This window comes from Thunnus maccoyii, chromosome 19, assembly GCF_910596095.1.
Source record: "Thunnus maccoyii chromosome 19, fThuMac1.1, whole genome shotgun sequence".
NCBI lineage: Eukaryota > Metazoa > Chordata > Actinopteri > Scombriformes > Scombridae > Thunnus > Thunnus maccoyii.
The window spans coordinates 2,901,660-2,914,413 of record NC_056551.1 but is presented as its reverse complement, the minus strand read 5'-3'; the positions used below and the strand labels follow the sequence as shown (position 1 = coordinate 2,914,413).

At 38.6% G+C, this 12,754-nt stretch overlaps 1 protein-coding gene across 4 annotated transcripts; it reads right to left on the bottom strand.

Moving 5' to 3' along the window:
• Positions 1 to 2,769: 2,769 nt before the first annotated feature.
• On the bottom strand, positions 2,770 to 11,780 carry june (JunE proto-oncogene, AP-1 transcription factor subunit). Of its 4 annotated transcripts, XM_042394242.1 has the most exons (3): positions 11,746 to 11,780; positions 9,249 to 9,370; positions 2,770 to 7,676 (listed from the first exon to the last, which is right to left on the bottom strand). In XM_042394242.1, exon 3 carries the CDS (start codon positions 7,514 to 7,516, stop codon positions 6,461 to 6,463), a length of 1,056 nt encoding a protein of 351 aa, XP_042250176.1. In that variant the 5' UTR covers positions 7,517 to 7,676; positions 9,249 to 9,370; positions 11,746 to 11,780; the 3' UTR covers positions 2,770 to 6,460. The 4 variants fall into 4 exon arrangements, with proteins under 4 accessions (XP_042250176.1, XP_042250178.1, XP_042250174.1 ...); XM_042394244.1 differs by lacking the exon at positions 9,249 to 9,370 and having other exon boundaries at positions 2,770 to 7,603; XM_042394240.1 differs by lacking the exon at positions 9,249 to 9,370 and having other exon boundaries at positions 11,746 to 11,773.
• Between the last annotated feature and the right edge of the window lie 974 nt (positions 11,781 to 12,754).

Genomic DNA, 12,754 nt, shown 5'->3' with positions numbered 1-12,754 from the left:
AAGTTGCGTACTGGACCACTGTTTGTTCCAATCTAGTTGTGGTTGTGATGTCACAAACCCTGCTTGTAGGCAAACCCCTTAAACTGAGATTTAAGGTTAGCACAGAGAAACTTTACCCATTCCGCAGATAAATGTGAAAAAAACCTAACACATACATCATTCTGCATGGTGAAACATCTTGTCGAAGCTGGATCTGGCCTCTGAGTGACACTGCAGACAATCAGAGACTTCCTGAATGGGAGGAGGATCTGCCATCTGAGAACATGGAAGTAGTTTCCAGGAGATGAGCAGCTTATAGGAGGCAGGTTAGGACTTACTTATGGAACAGGGTCACAGATTTATATTGAAATCTGCAATGACATTGTTACTTTAGCTATCAAATTGTCCTTGTATTTTGATGTGGGCTTTATTATTTTTTATTCATTTTAAATTGTGGTGATGTGTTTTGGATTTCATGATTGTATTGTTTAGTTTTTATGTTGAATGTCTTGTGGTTTTGTTTATGTTTCTTTGTCTTTTAATATATTTTAGCCATGTTGGAAATAAGTGTTTTCACTTTACCATTTTATCCCTTGGATTTCTGTTTTTGTGTCTGTAATCCACAAATAAATCATATCATATCAAGCTCAAACATCCAACTGAAGGAACAAGAAGAAACATGTTTTTGAGTGGAGAGGGACTTTAAAACATGAACTGTGTTTATGAGTTTCTGTAGAATCTCCTGATGAGTGTGAGTTCCTTTTTCACTGAAACTGAGACACGAGGACTGTCATCACCTCATTGTCTCATAGCTAATCATCATTTTTTTTTAGCTATGAGGAACACGTTAACACGAAGCAGAAAACTCCGATAAAAACTCAGATAATGTGTCAATTTGAAATATCAATAGAACAATAGAGCCAAATGTGTCCAACATTTCTGCCATAATGTTTGCAGATGACACAACATTGAGTCTTTCCCACTCAAAAACCTCACTCTGTATACAGAGTGGTTCAAAGCAGAAACATTGTCATTAAACATTAAAAAATAATAAACCCCTCATTATTTTGTGATAAAACAACACAATGCAAAATAGGCTATATCACAGTTCTCACTTGTGAATGATGAATTGCCTTCAGTCTCTAAATGCATCAGAATCATGACAAGACCTTGATTTGAAAAAAGAGATCATGTGCAAAAGTTACAAAATCTATTGGTATTGCCTAATTAGGGAAGTAAGGTACTTGTTTTTGTTTTTTTGTTTGTTTCCACACCCTTCATCATTCTTTCAGTCTCACAGTGCACTGTGGGCAAAAGTTTCATCCCCAAAAATGCTTACACTGTATCACCTCCTTTTCTGGAAACTCACTTTCTTACAATGTATGATATGAATATTTTCCAAATATGTACTTTTATGTACAATAAATAGTTCATATAGGGAAATCTTCCAGATCATATCATGACCTATTATCAAACTAATTGCACTCCTACTTCAGGTTCAACTGAACTTTTTTTGTTTGTTTGTTTTTGTCTACTACAGCAGTATATCTGCTCTGTAAATCACTTGTCCTGTGTTCTCCTTTGAGAAAAAAATCTGAAACCAAAATGGAGAAGTTCATATTTAATTTCTTTGGTTTCATGATGGCGCCCCCTAGTTTTACATTATTTCAATGAAATGTTGTTCCATCATCTGCTTACATAGTTGGAGTCCTTATTTCCATACAGCAAATCAAATCTCATGTAAAATAATAACATGTCGTTCTGTCATAGGCAGAGCAGACAGTCACACTGAGCCTGATAGCATCCTGCTACACAACACAAGAGCCACAGACTCTGAACAACAACCCACATTAGGTTTCCTGCTAAAGTCTTCTTCTTATCTTACTTAAAAACATGAACACACATCTTGTCCTGCAGCTTAGCTTGTTGAACAAGCCACCAAACAAACATTCACCAGGAAAAAGTGCATTGCTAACATCAGTTAGCAGGCTAGTTAGCTAATTAGCTGCTCAGCTGCAGCATATTAAACAGCATGTAAACATACCTGCAAATGTAACTCCGGTCCAGTTAGATGCTGGTTTGGTTGCTGCTCTTCAAAATCCACATTAGCGACACGCTACCTGTCCATGACTTGTAGCTACAGTAGTTTGTTACATATGGTGCAACACCAGTATCCCCTCCCCCCACCCCCACCCCTCCCACATTAGACACTTAATAATATAAGTGATGGGGGACAAAATCCATAGTCGTCCCTCTGTGCAAAAATGTATTCAAAAGTTTATCTGAAACTAATATGAAGCTACAGCATCCAGATGAGTCAAATCAAGTAGATATCTTTCAACATTACAGTCTTTTTAGTGCAAAAGTCCTTCTTTTTGTTACTATACTTCCACCACAGCTCGACAGGGAAACACTATCTGAGGAAACACAAAGAGGGAACTGATGCTAAAAAGCCTCATATAATCATCAGATACACTTTTAAATGCATTTTTGTTCAAAATGACTGTGCAGACACACTGTGGATTTTGGCCCTATTTTGGCCCCTATCACTTAACTAAAATTATAATAATGCCTAAATAGCTTCTTATAAAAATGTCAAAACCCTAATGGAGATCCGCTGGTTTGAGGATTCCATCAGGCTTCATCCCCATGATTCTGTGAAGTGTCTCCTTTTACAGTAAAAACAGAAATAGGAAGCCTTCTAATAAGGCTCTTTCTTTGGATCCTTAAGAGGAAGTGTGTGACCCACTTAGTAATTACAGTAATCCCCAAATTTCTCAATGCGAAACCAACATCTGTTCTATCATAACAGTTTCAACACTGAGGTTGTTTGACTGATTTTTAATTCTGAATGTGAAATTTGTTGACATCCAACTAAAATAAATGAGTCATGTCTCAGCGAGGCATTCAGGAAACTGCATTTGAATTGAATTTTCAGAAATCAACCCAGCAGCAGCTTAATATTTCATCACTGATATATTGACACAAACATCTCAACACAGCAGAACAGTGTGAAGTCTGTATAACAAAAGATATTTATAATAAATAGGGACACAAAGTGAATTAAACATCTTGTACACACACACACACATCAGTATATTAATAACAACAATTTTTATACATTTTGTACAAAAATAGAATTATTAGAGACATCAAAAGCCTTGTTCAAGTTCGAAAAAATAAATATTTTCTTGACGCTTATCAACATTATTCTTCAAAGTCTCTTAATGTCAGACAGAAAACATGTAACTGCAAATTGTTTTCATCCTTAAGTATTAATTATCATTTAAAACTCTGATATAATGTAATGTTTTTAAGTAGTAGAGCTTTATCTTTTTGTCGCCCACAAAAAATAAATCTGATTTGTTTTCTTTTTTTTTTTGCAGTTATATGTTTTTCTATCTGCCAGCTTCAATATACAAACTGTAGCATGATACACACGTGCTGACTGGACAGTAAAGTCAGTGCAAAACAGAGTCCAAAAATAGAAAGGGATCATCAGCTTCAAGTTAAAAAAATGTGTGAAAATATCAATCAACCCACCACATAAACAACAACAATAAACCTGTACCAACATATTAAAGGCCCAATCTGTACATTTTATCACCACATAAATCTGAGATTTATTCACACACGTAACTTATGCTACGTAAGAACATTCTCAATAAAATGTATAGTTATCGAACAATAATGCACACTGAAAAATAAAACATATTGTGAAGTGTTTTCATTAAGCTTTGGCAACAAAGAATCCTGTTCTCTGGCTGTCAGGTGTCTGTTAAGATCATGTATGTGGACGCATCATTCGTCAACATTTTAATAATCATTCTAAATCACAGCTAAGGTATATTAAACTGCAGTAACCATAGCAACAGTACTGATGGTTCAGGCTGAGTTACAGTAAACTCACTGGAGGAAGTCTACAGTCTCCTCAAGGACCTCAGGATCTCATTCACCACAACAAGCATTATTTTCATATATATGTACACAATGCAGAGTGTGTTATTTTTCATAACTACACAAGTTGGTGGATTATCCCTCATATAACCTTCTCAAGGACCTCTACAGCCCACTCAAGGACTTCCACAGCCTCCTCAGGCACGTCTACAACCTTGCAGAGGACTTCTAATGTCCTCTCAGGACAAGATCTCAGGACCTCATCTCCACAGTGAGCATTATTTTCACATATATATATACAATCCAGAGTGCATTATTTTTCATAACTGCACAGCTTGGAGTAGATTATCCCTCATATACATTTTGATTTACATTTAAGATTACAGATTGGGCCTTCAAATTCAAGCTCATTTTTCCAGGTTGACTAGTTTATATTTATTTTCACTGTAAAAATATGTCCAATTTGTGGAGTCTTAAAGGTATTTTCTTCCTAAAGCAGGTGAAACACTTTTGATATTCCACTGAGATCAGATTTTTGTGTAATAAAAAAAAAAATCGACATAGCACAAAGTGATTTTCTGTACACAAGCACCAGCAGATTTATTTTTCTGCCTTTTAGAAAGTTTTTAATCAGCGGAAGCCCATTACTGCCAGGAAGGAAAAAAATACAAATGCTCATGGCAAGTGACATTTAGTAATGGTAAGTCAAAATTGAGACTGACAAAATTAGAACTTTTTGAAAGTTGAAATAACATAATGGCAAAGTGCTAAGTCAAATTATTTCATACAAAATCAAAATTTTGACTTCTTCATGAGTATTTGATTTCAACAATGTCAATATCTTTCTCTTTTCCTAGCAGCAATGGGCTTCTCTCACATAAACCTGCAAACAAACAAACCAAATTAATTTAGTTATATGAATCATACTTTTTACAGTGTAGAAAAGGTATAGGAATAACAAGTAAACTGCATATTGTTAACATTATAATTATCAAAATAATGGGTGTTATTCAACAGTCAGATCTTATTTGCATGATGTTGCTGTGAAATAAGAATAAAGGAGATATGAAACGCTTCATGTTCACAAAAACAACCTCTTTCCTTCTTCATTTCTGTCCAATAATATTTCTCCTGCTGCAGAAGTCAAATACACTATTTGAAAAAGTTGAAAATATTTGAAGTTGAAAATTAAATTCTCTACCAACAGAATTTTATTCCATTTGTTGAAAAGTTAAAAAAAAAAAAAAATCAGATATTACAACTGTGAGACTAAAAGTCTCCTTAATTCTGAAACTTTTTGCAAATCAAGAACAGACAAAAAACAAAAAAAAGAGCCTGTTTTGCACATGCCAGTTTCCAAACTCAAACCAGATATCCACATTGGCAGATCTTAAATTGAACATTTCCTCTGTCCAGATTCCAGAAAGATCCAGAGAAAGTGCTGAAAGATTCCACCGGCCAACAGCTGAAAACACCAAACAGCTGCGAGGCCGGAACAACACGACGACAGAACCTCAAACTTTAATTCATGATCAAAACACAGCTTCAAACAACACACAAATAAAACACAGAAGCACAGTTCATAACTGAGTTTAAATCTTCACTGCATGATTACCAACCAGAGCTGAGCTGTAGTTACAGTTATGTAAAGAGATTACAGTAATCAGATAACACAAATCTATTGCAGTTACTGCAAAAAGTTGTCAAAGTGAGGATGTTTTTTAGCTGCATTACACTGTTGTTTTGTAGTGACATAAAAGTGATCAGATTACAGTAATGAGATTGGAAAACAAACTGTAGCATCAGCAATTTTAAGCAAAGTGTTACAGTTATTGCAAGAAAATGTCAATTACAGTCTTCATTCTGAAACCAAAAGTAATCTGATTACTTGACAATGTTTTCCACATAAATGACATCACTGACAGCACTGATTCTGATTAACTTTTATAAGCAAACTTCTCATTATTGTTCAACTAATGAAAGATTAAGTTCACACTATAAAAATGTTCATCTTAACATGTTATTTATTCCAGATGTGAAATGTGCAATATGATGTGATATAAAAAAAAGTCAGAGGTGGAAAATAATTTCACCATTTCCAGTTAAATTGATTTACTGAGATGTAATGACATCTGAAAATAAAGAAGTTTCATGAGCTGGAAATCTTGATTTCACCTTTTGAATGTAACGTGTCAGTTCCCACAAACACACACACACACACACCTCTTTGAATGTCACACCCTGCTGCTAAACAGTCTCTTCAAATGAAATCCATCACCATCTATTCATTGTCAAAAACCCCAAATTGTCCAACGTGAGTAAAACTTTGCCCACGTCCAGGGATCCATCCTTCCTGTCTCCTCTCTAAGCCCCGCCCACTCTGGCTGGATGATTGACAGTGGTTTACGGGGAATGTCGGTTCAGTAAATCCCAATAAACAGTCCCACTGAGGCCTTACTGACACCGAGCCGCATGCTCTCTTCTTGCTCTGACCGAGAGCATGAGCGAAACGCCAAAATCATAAAAGTAAACCTCTGCCTCTCGGCTTATTTTCACATTTTTGTCCTCCTGATGTCCCGCCTCCTCAGCAGCTGGAGTCCTCGCTGCAGGTCCCGCCCCCTCCTCCTCCTCCTCCTCCAGACTTGGCGGCCGCGCCAACGGCAATCTGGCAGCCGTTGGTGACGTGACTCATGACCTTCTGTTTGAGCTGAGCGACCTGCTCCCGCAGCATGGCAGCGGTGGAGGCCAGATCCGAGTTCTGACTTTTCAGGACTTTCACCTTCTCCTCCAGCCGCGAGATCCGCTCCAGCTTCCGCTTGCGACACTTAGATGCGGCGATGCGGTTGCGGAGCTTCTTGCGCTCAGCTTTGATTCGCTCCTGCGTCTCCAGGTCGATAGGGGAGAGGGAGGGCGGGGATGTAGGGTCGCCTGACGGGTGAGGCACCTCTGGGACAGTCTGAGGGGCATCCAGACCTCGAGTGTGGGGCTGAGGGTGCCCGCCGCTGCTGTGGCCTGAGCCACCACCGTAAACCATCTGCCCCCCGGAGTACGCCATCTGGCCTGGGTTGTAGCTGCTGAGGTTGGTGTAGACGGGCATGTCACTGCCTGGCATCAGGTTCCTCTGATATGGTGCCTGCAGGGCGGTGGAGGACGAGGACGGGGACATGGGCCCACCTCCTACCAGCTGGTTCTGCTTGTGAAGGTCAGCCAGCGCTTTGACAAAGCCGTCTGCGAATCCCTCTTGCTCGTTGGTGGCCTGGTTGCGGTACATGAAGGGGTTAGCGGAGTTGTTCACGGGGCTGGTGGTGACCAGTCCCTGGTTGGACTGGATGATCAGGTGCTCCAGGTCGGGGGACGCCAGCTTCAGCAGGTTCATGTCCGCTGAGGACGCTGCCGAGGACACCGCTGCTGCCATCAGGGAGCTGTTGCCGGCGAGCCCCAGGTTGTTGTGGTTCCCACCCCTGCCTCCTGCTGCACCGCTGCCACTGCCGGGGAAGTGATGGCTGCCCGCCACTGACATGGCCTTTTTACTCATAAGCATCTTGTTTCCCGGGTAACGCTCGTATTCGACGATCTGGCTGAAGCCGGAGACAGTGGGGGAGTCATCATGGTAGAAAGGAGTCTCCATCTTGGCCGTCATTGACGAAGAGGCGTCTCAGAGGAAATCTTCACAATCAGATTAACCTGAATATCAGAGGGGATTGAAACGTTCCACTGACGTCGGCGGCTGGAGGATGACAGCAGCACAAAGAGAAGAAGAAGAGACGAAGACAAGAAGAGGAAGAAGAGGAGACGAGTCCCTGCAGGAAAACAAACAAGTCTGTGAGAAGAAGAGGAGGGTGAAGAGGGCAGAAAGATTACAGATGTGTAAACTATGAGGTCGTACTGACACCAGTCCTGCATGTGTGTGTGTGTGTGTGTACATGTGTGTTATTTTGTGTGTGAGGTGAGACTAACCGAGCTCTGACAATAAATAATATTGGATAATAAAGCTGTATTTATAATATGCGCCACTGTTTTCTGTCTGTCTCTGTTAGTTGAGCTCAGTCCTTTAAACAATCACCAGCATTATATTAACTGAAGGTGATGAAGACTGTGAGATGTGGTTGAAGGCTGCTAAGTGGACCTGGAGATTATATTGCCAAACTACCAATCACAAGGTCAAGACTGAACTATCAAGACTCAAGGTTCTTTATTCATTGACTTATATTCTGTTTCATTTATATTTTTTATTTTTAAGAACTTTCTGCGTCTTTATTTTTCATTTTTACTACTTTACCATCACTACATTCAACCAGCTAATGTTCCTGTAATATTCCATTAAAGATGCTATTATGATGATAGTTCTTGTAACCTTTGCAGAATTTTCCAGCTGTGTTCAAACTACTGTTATGTAAGACTGTTGCAGTACAAAGAGCAGACTGGAATCACACTTTAATTCTATTAGATAGATTTTTTTTTTTTATCCAGCATTCATCGCACTGATGTTCTGTGGACGGCAGTAACCAGTGTTCACTGATGGTTCCTTTGTGGTTGTTTTTTAAATCTGGAGAACATGACTTGGAGGTTCCTCTGACAATTTTAACATTACATTCATTTGGTGATGATTTTATTCATAGCGACAAAGCAACATTTTTTTCTACTTATACACACATCTGGAGCCATTTAAGTGTTGAGTTTCTCGCTCAGGGACATGTTGTCATGTGGATGAGGATCAAGCCAACAACCCAGACCTGCTCTACCACCTGAGCTACAGACGTTTAATATCCGAGGAACGTTCTAGAAACCATTTTCATTGTTGCTGCAAATGTGTTTGTTATCATTCCACCTAATTAATTTGTTTTCTTCTTTTAACAGTGTCTTTCCTGCTGCTCTCTTGTTATTGTTGTAACTTCCTTTTGCCATTTTGTTTAACTACGTAAAGCATCTTTGAGTGCCTTTAAAAGTGCTGCATAAATAAAATGTATTATTATTATTTTATATGAACCTGGGCTATCATAACTAATACACATTTATTATTATTATTATTATCATTATTATTAGTAGTAGTGGTAGTATGAATGTGTTCTTTCATCATTATGAGTGTTCAGTTTATCAGTGTATGGTGTAATAATAATCTACATGAGATCCACAGGTTAAAGGTAACTAAGTACTCTACATAAGTAGAGTTCTGGCTATCACCCCACTGATATGGAAGTTTTTGAGACCAATCTTGACTTGTGACAGTCTGTATCTGAAGATCTGAGGATGAATGAAAAATAAACTTGCCAGCAGAGGTGTGTCATATCACATCATATTGTTCATGATCATATCAGTATAAACAGCAGCAGGTTTTCAAATTTTCCATATCATGATATTAACAATATTGCAACCTGTTGACGTTTTTATGTGATGACCAGCGCCGCAGCAACACACATGGCTGGAAGAGAAAGTAACAGCGACTTCTGCAGAGGCTTGATAACATGAACCTTCAGAGAGAGATCCAGTCACACAACTGCGCAGGAGAATAGATGTGTCAGTATAATATCTCATACATTCACTTCTCAATAATTAATCAAAGCAGAACATTGCAACCCTGTGTCATAGAAATGACATTTATAATACTAATTTGTTTTCCTAATCATGTTGTGATGGGAAACTGATGGTTGCTGCTTGATTTATGATCACAGGCAATGTTTTTTTTGAGTGAAGGAAAAAAGTGCTACATTTTTGTACCACACACAAGTTTAAAGGGTGGATGGCAGGCGTACAGGACGCAGCAGGTCCTGCATGTCATTGAGTTTAGGAAACAACAGTATGGTGAAGGTTAGGAAAAGGCAGAGGTTTTGGTCGAATGTCAACAACATCGTGCTTCTCACCAGATATAATAAACACGTAATTATTGTGGCATTATATTCCTTTAAAACATGTTTGCTGTTGCAAATCGGTAGTACATAAAAATCATTTCTAGGAAACAAGCTGAGGGGAGCAAGCAGTCACCAGGTTGAAGTTAGACTGATAATCACCAGGCAGACATGTTTTACCCAAGCGGCTACCCAAGCACAGGTTGAAACTGAAGCCATTGTGGAAGACCCTTAAAGTGCAGTACCACTGACGGTCACTAGATGCTGCTTCCTAAAAATCCCTGGCTCCAATAGACTCCCATTCAAAAGTGTCAACTCTTTCATGAAATATTAAGTCAGTATTTTATTCAACAAGTTATTATGGTGTTAATCTCTAAATGTGGGCCCTCTAGTAAGTGTGCAGATGACATTTTGGAAATTATTGCTCCGTTAATAAGATATAAAGACGAATAGTGTCTTTGATGCCATGTGGGCGTTGATTGACAGCTGTGATTGACAGTTTGCTTCCCGGTTCTGGGACTCGCGCTGAGTCAGACTATTGTCTAAGTTTAATGTTTAACTTGATAATGACAGCTAACTTGTTAGTTAGCTACTGTTAGCACAAGTGTGCACCATTCGCTGTTCCAAGTAAGCTAGCGTTAGCTTGGATCTGAGGTAGCGGGGCGTGTCTCCAGAGTGTGAAAGGCAACACCCCAAACTACTTATTTGAAGGCTCCTGGCTCCAAACGGAAAAGATGACGCTGACCGTAAACTGCAATTCACTTCAAACTGGCTCCAATGTAAACCAACGCGTGACATCACACCTTGCTATGTCCATCTTTATATATAGTCTGTGGTTTTACTTAACACTGAGTTGAAGTCAGCTTTAAGTTCAACATTGATCAGCTCAGTCAGTACAGCAGGTGTGTTTGCATCAGTGATTTTAAATATAAGAGCACAGAGCCACAGCTCTGCTCCTCTAAACCACCACATCACACTGACACAACACATCTCAACACGGCAGCCAAAAAACAGATGATACTTTTTTCATATTGTCATAAATATTGTTATTGAAAAATATCTTGCAATATCATAATATTATTAATATAAGTCCACATTAGCCACCTCTTACTGTCAGTGCTCTCTGCTGGACAAGCTCAGTAAATGACCTCCAGCACTGTTTCTAAATGACCTCCAACATATCTTTGGTATTTCTGTGCTGACATTTCTTGTTACTTATTGGCCAACATATACACCAATACACATATATGCAATATATAGTATCAGCCAATATATCTGCCTGACTGTTTTATCAGTCTAGTTCTAGTTCTACTTACTTTATGTCAGTATTTCCATCATTTTCTGCTGTTTTATACTTTCACTCCACTACACTTCAGATGACATAGCCTATAGTATGTACGCTTTATTCTGACAGCTGGAGTTACTTTGTAGATTTTAAAAAAATGCATAGAAAATATATAATCCGCGACTAAAATATGATGACTAATTTTAAAATACTCAACAGAGTGTTAAACGCTTCAAATCAGCTCCTTCTCCACCAGCTACAGCAAAGTGCTGGATACATGTAATGCTACAGCAGCATAATAATAATCCAATAATAGTCCATATAATATGATACACGGGAGAATTATCATACTGTATCAGGCTCTATATGAATTAAAGGGTTCAGTATTAAACACGGCATCGTTGTTATTGCTGTTTGGAATTAAACGCTTTTCATTCATAGGGTAGATTCAAGTCAGACAGTGCAAACAGTCAGTGAAATAATATCTCAGTATTAAAGCAGTGACAGTTTGATCTCTCTGTTCCTGTCATTTCTGCGAGACTTTATCTGATCTTCCAGCCGCTCTAAATGCATTAAAGTTCCCGGTCCAGCCGTTAACTTCAGACCGGGAGAAAGCAGCGCGACTGGATCAGCTGGATTCACAATCATCCTGACAAACTAACGAGCATCTCATCAGAAACTCTCACAACACAATACAACACATCTGAACAGTAATAATGTCTGATAATGGTTCATACTCACAGAGAGAGAAGCAGAGCGCTGCTGAACGATCCGAGAACAGACAGTGAGTCAGAGAGAGAGAGAGAGAGAGAGAGAGAGAGAGAGAGAGAGAGAGAGAGAGACAGCCTGAACACACACACACACACACACACACACACACACACACACACACACACACACTCCATCATTAAGTGAGTCACACTCTGACGTTTTCTGTTCATTCGCTTATTAACACATTTCTAATGAACTAATTCATTTACAAGGTCCTGTTTGAAATATTTTACCCAGTTTGCTTTCATTAACTTAAATACAAAAAGTCAACTAAATGGGCTAAATGATACTTTAATTAACGTAATACACTTAAACTGAGAATAACACAAATAAAAATACAGAATCAGAATAATAATCATCGCCATCAACATATACTATTTTTCTATTTTACCCATAAAACTAAGAAAAATATCAAATGTAAGCCACATTAGAATTATTCTTTCATTTTCTACAAATGTTATATGGTCTTAAAAAAAACACCATATGTAATTTATGTGCAATTGTACAAAGTCCACAGGCTATTAAAATCATCATATTCCCACACAGAGGGTGTGACCTCTGTGACAGTTAACACTGAAATAGCAGTTGATCAGCTGATTAATGATTATTGTGTCAGATCCTGATCCTGAATCTGTTTCTGTTTCTGTTCATTCTCATTTTTAATCCAGCAAATATTAAAACAGTCTGAAGACCAACCGACAAATAACTGTGTGTGTGTGTGTGTGTGTGTGTGTGTGTGTGTGTGTGTGTGTAATGATAGATTAGTGTGTTTACTTTGGCTGGGGCAAAGTAATTACAGTTCTCACTGTAGGTGGAGCAGCCAACACACACACACACACACACACACACACACACACAGTTCAGGAGAAGATGAACTGAGTCGTCCTGCTGTGGAGGGAAACATGTTGGAGAAAATAACTGAACGAAACATACATTTGATTATAAAATAAGTTCACTATCATGATTATTACTGTAATTT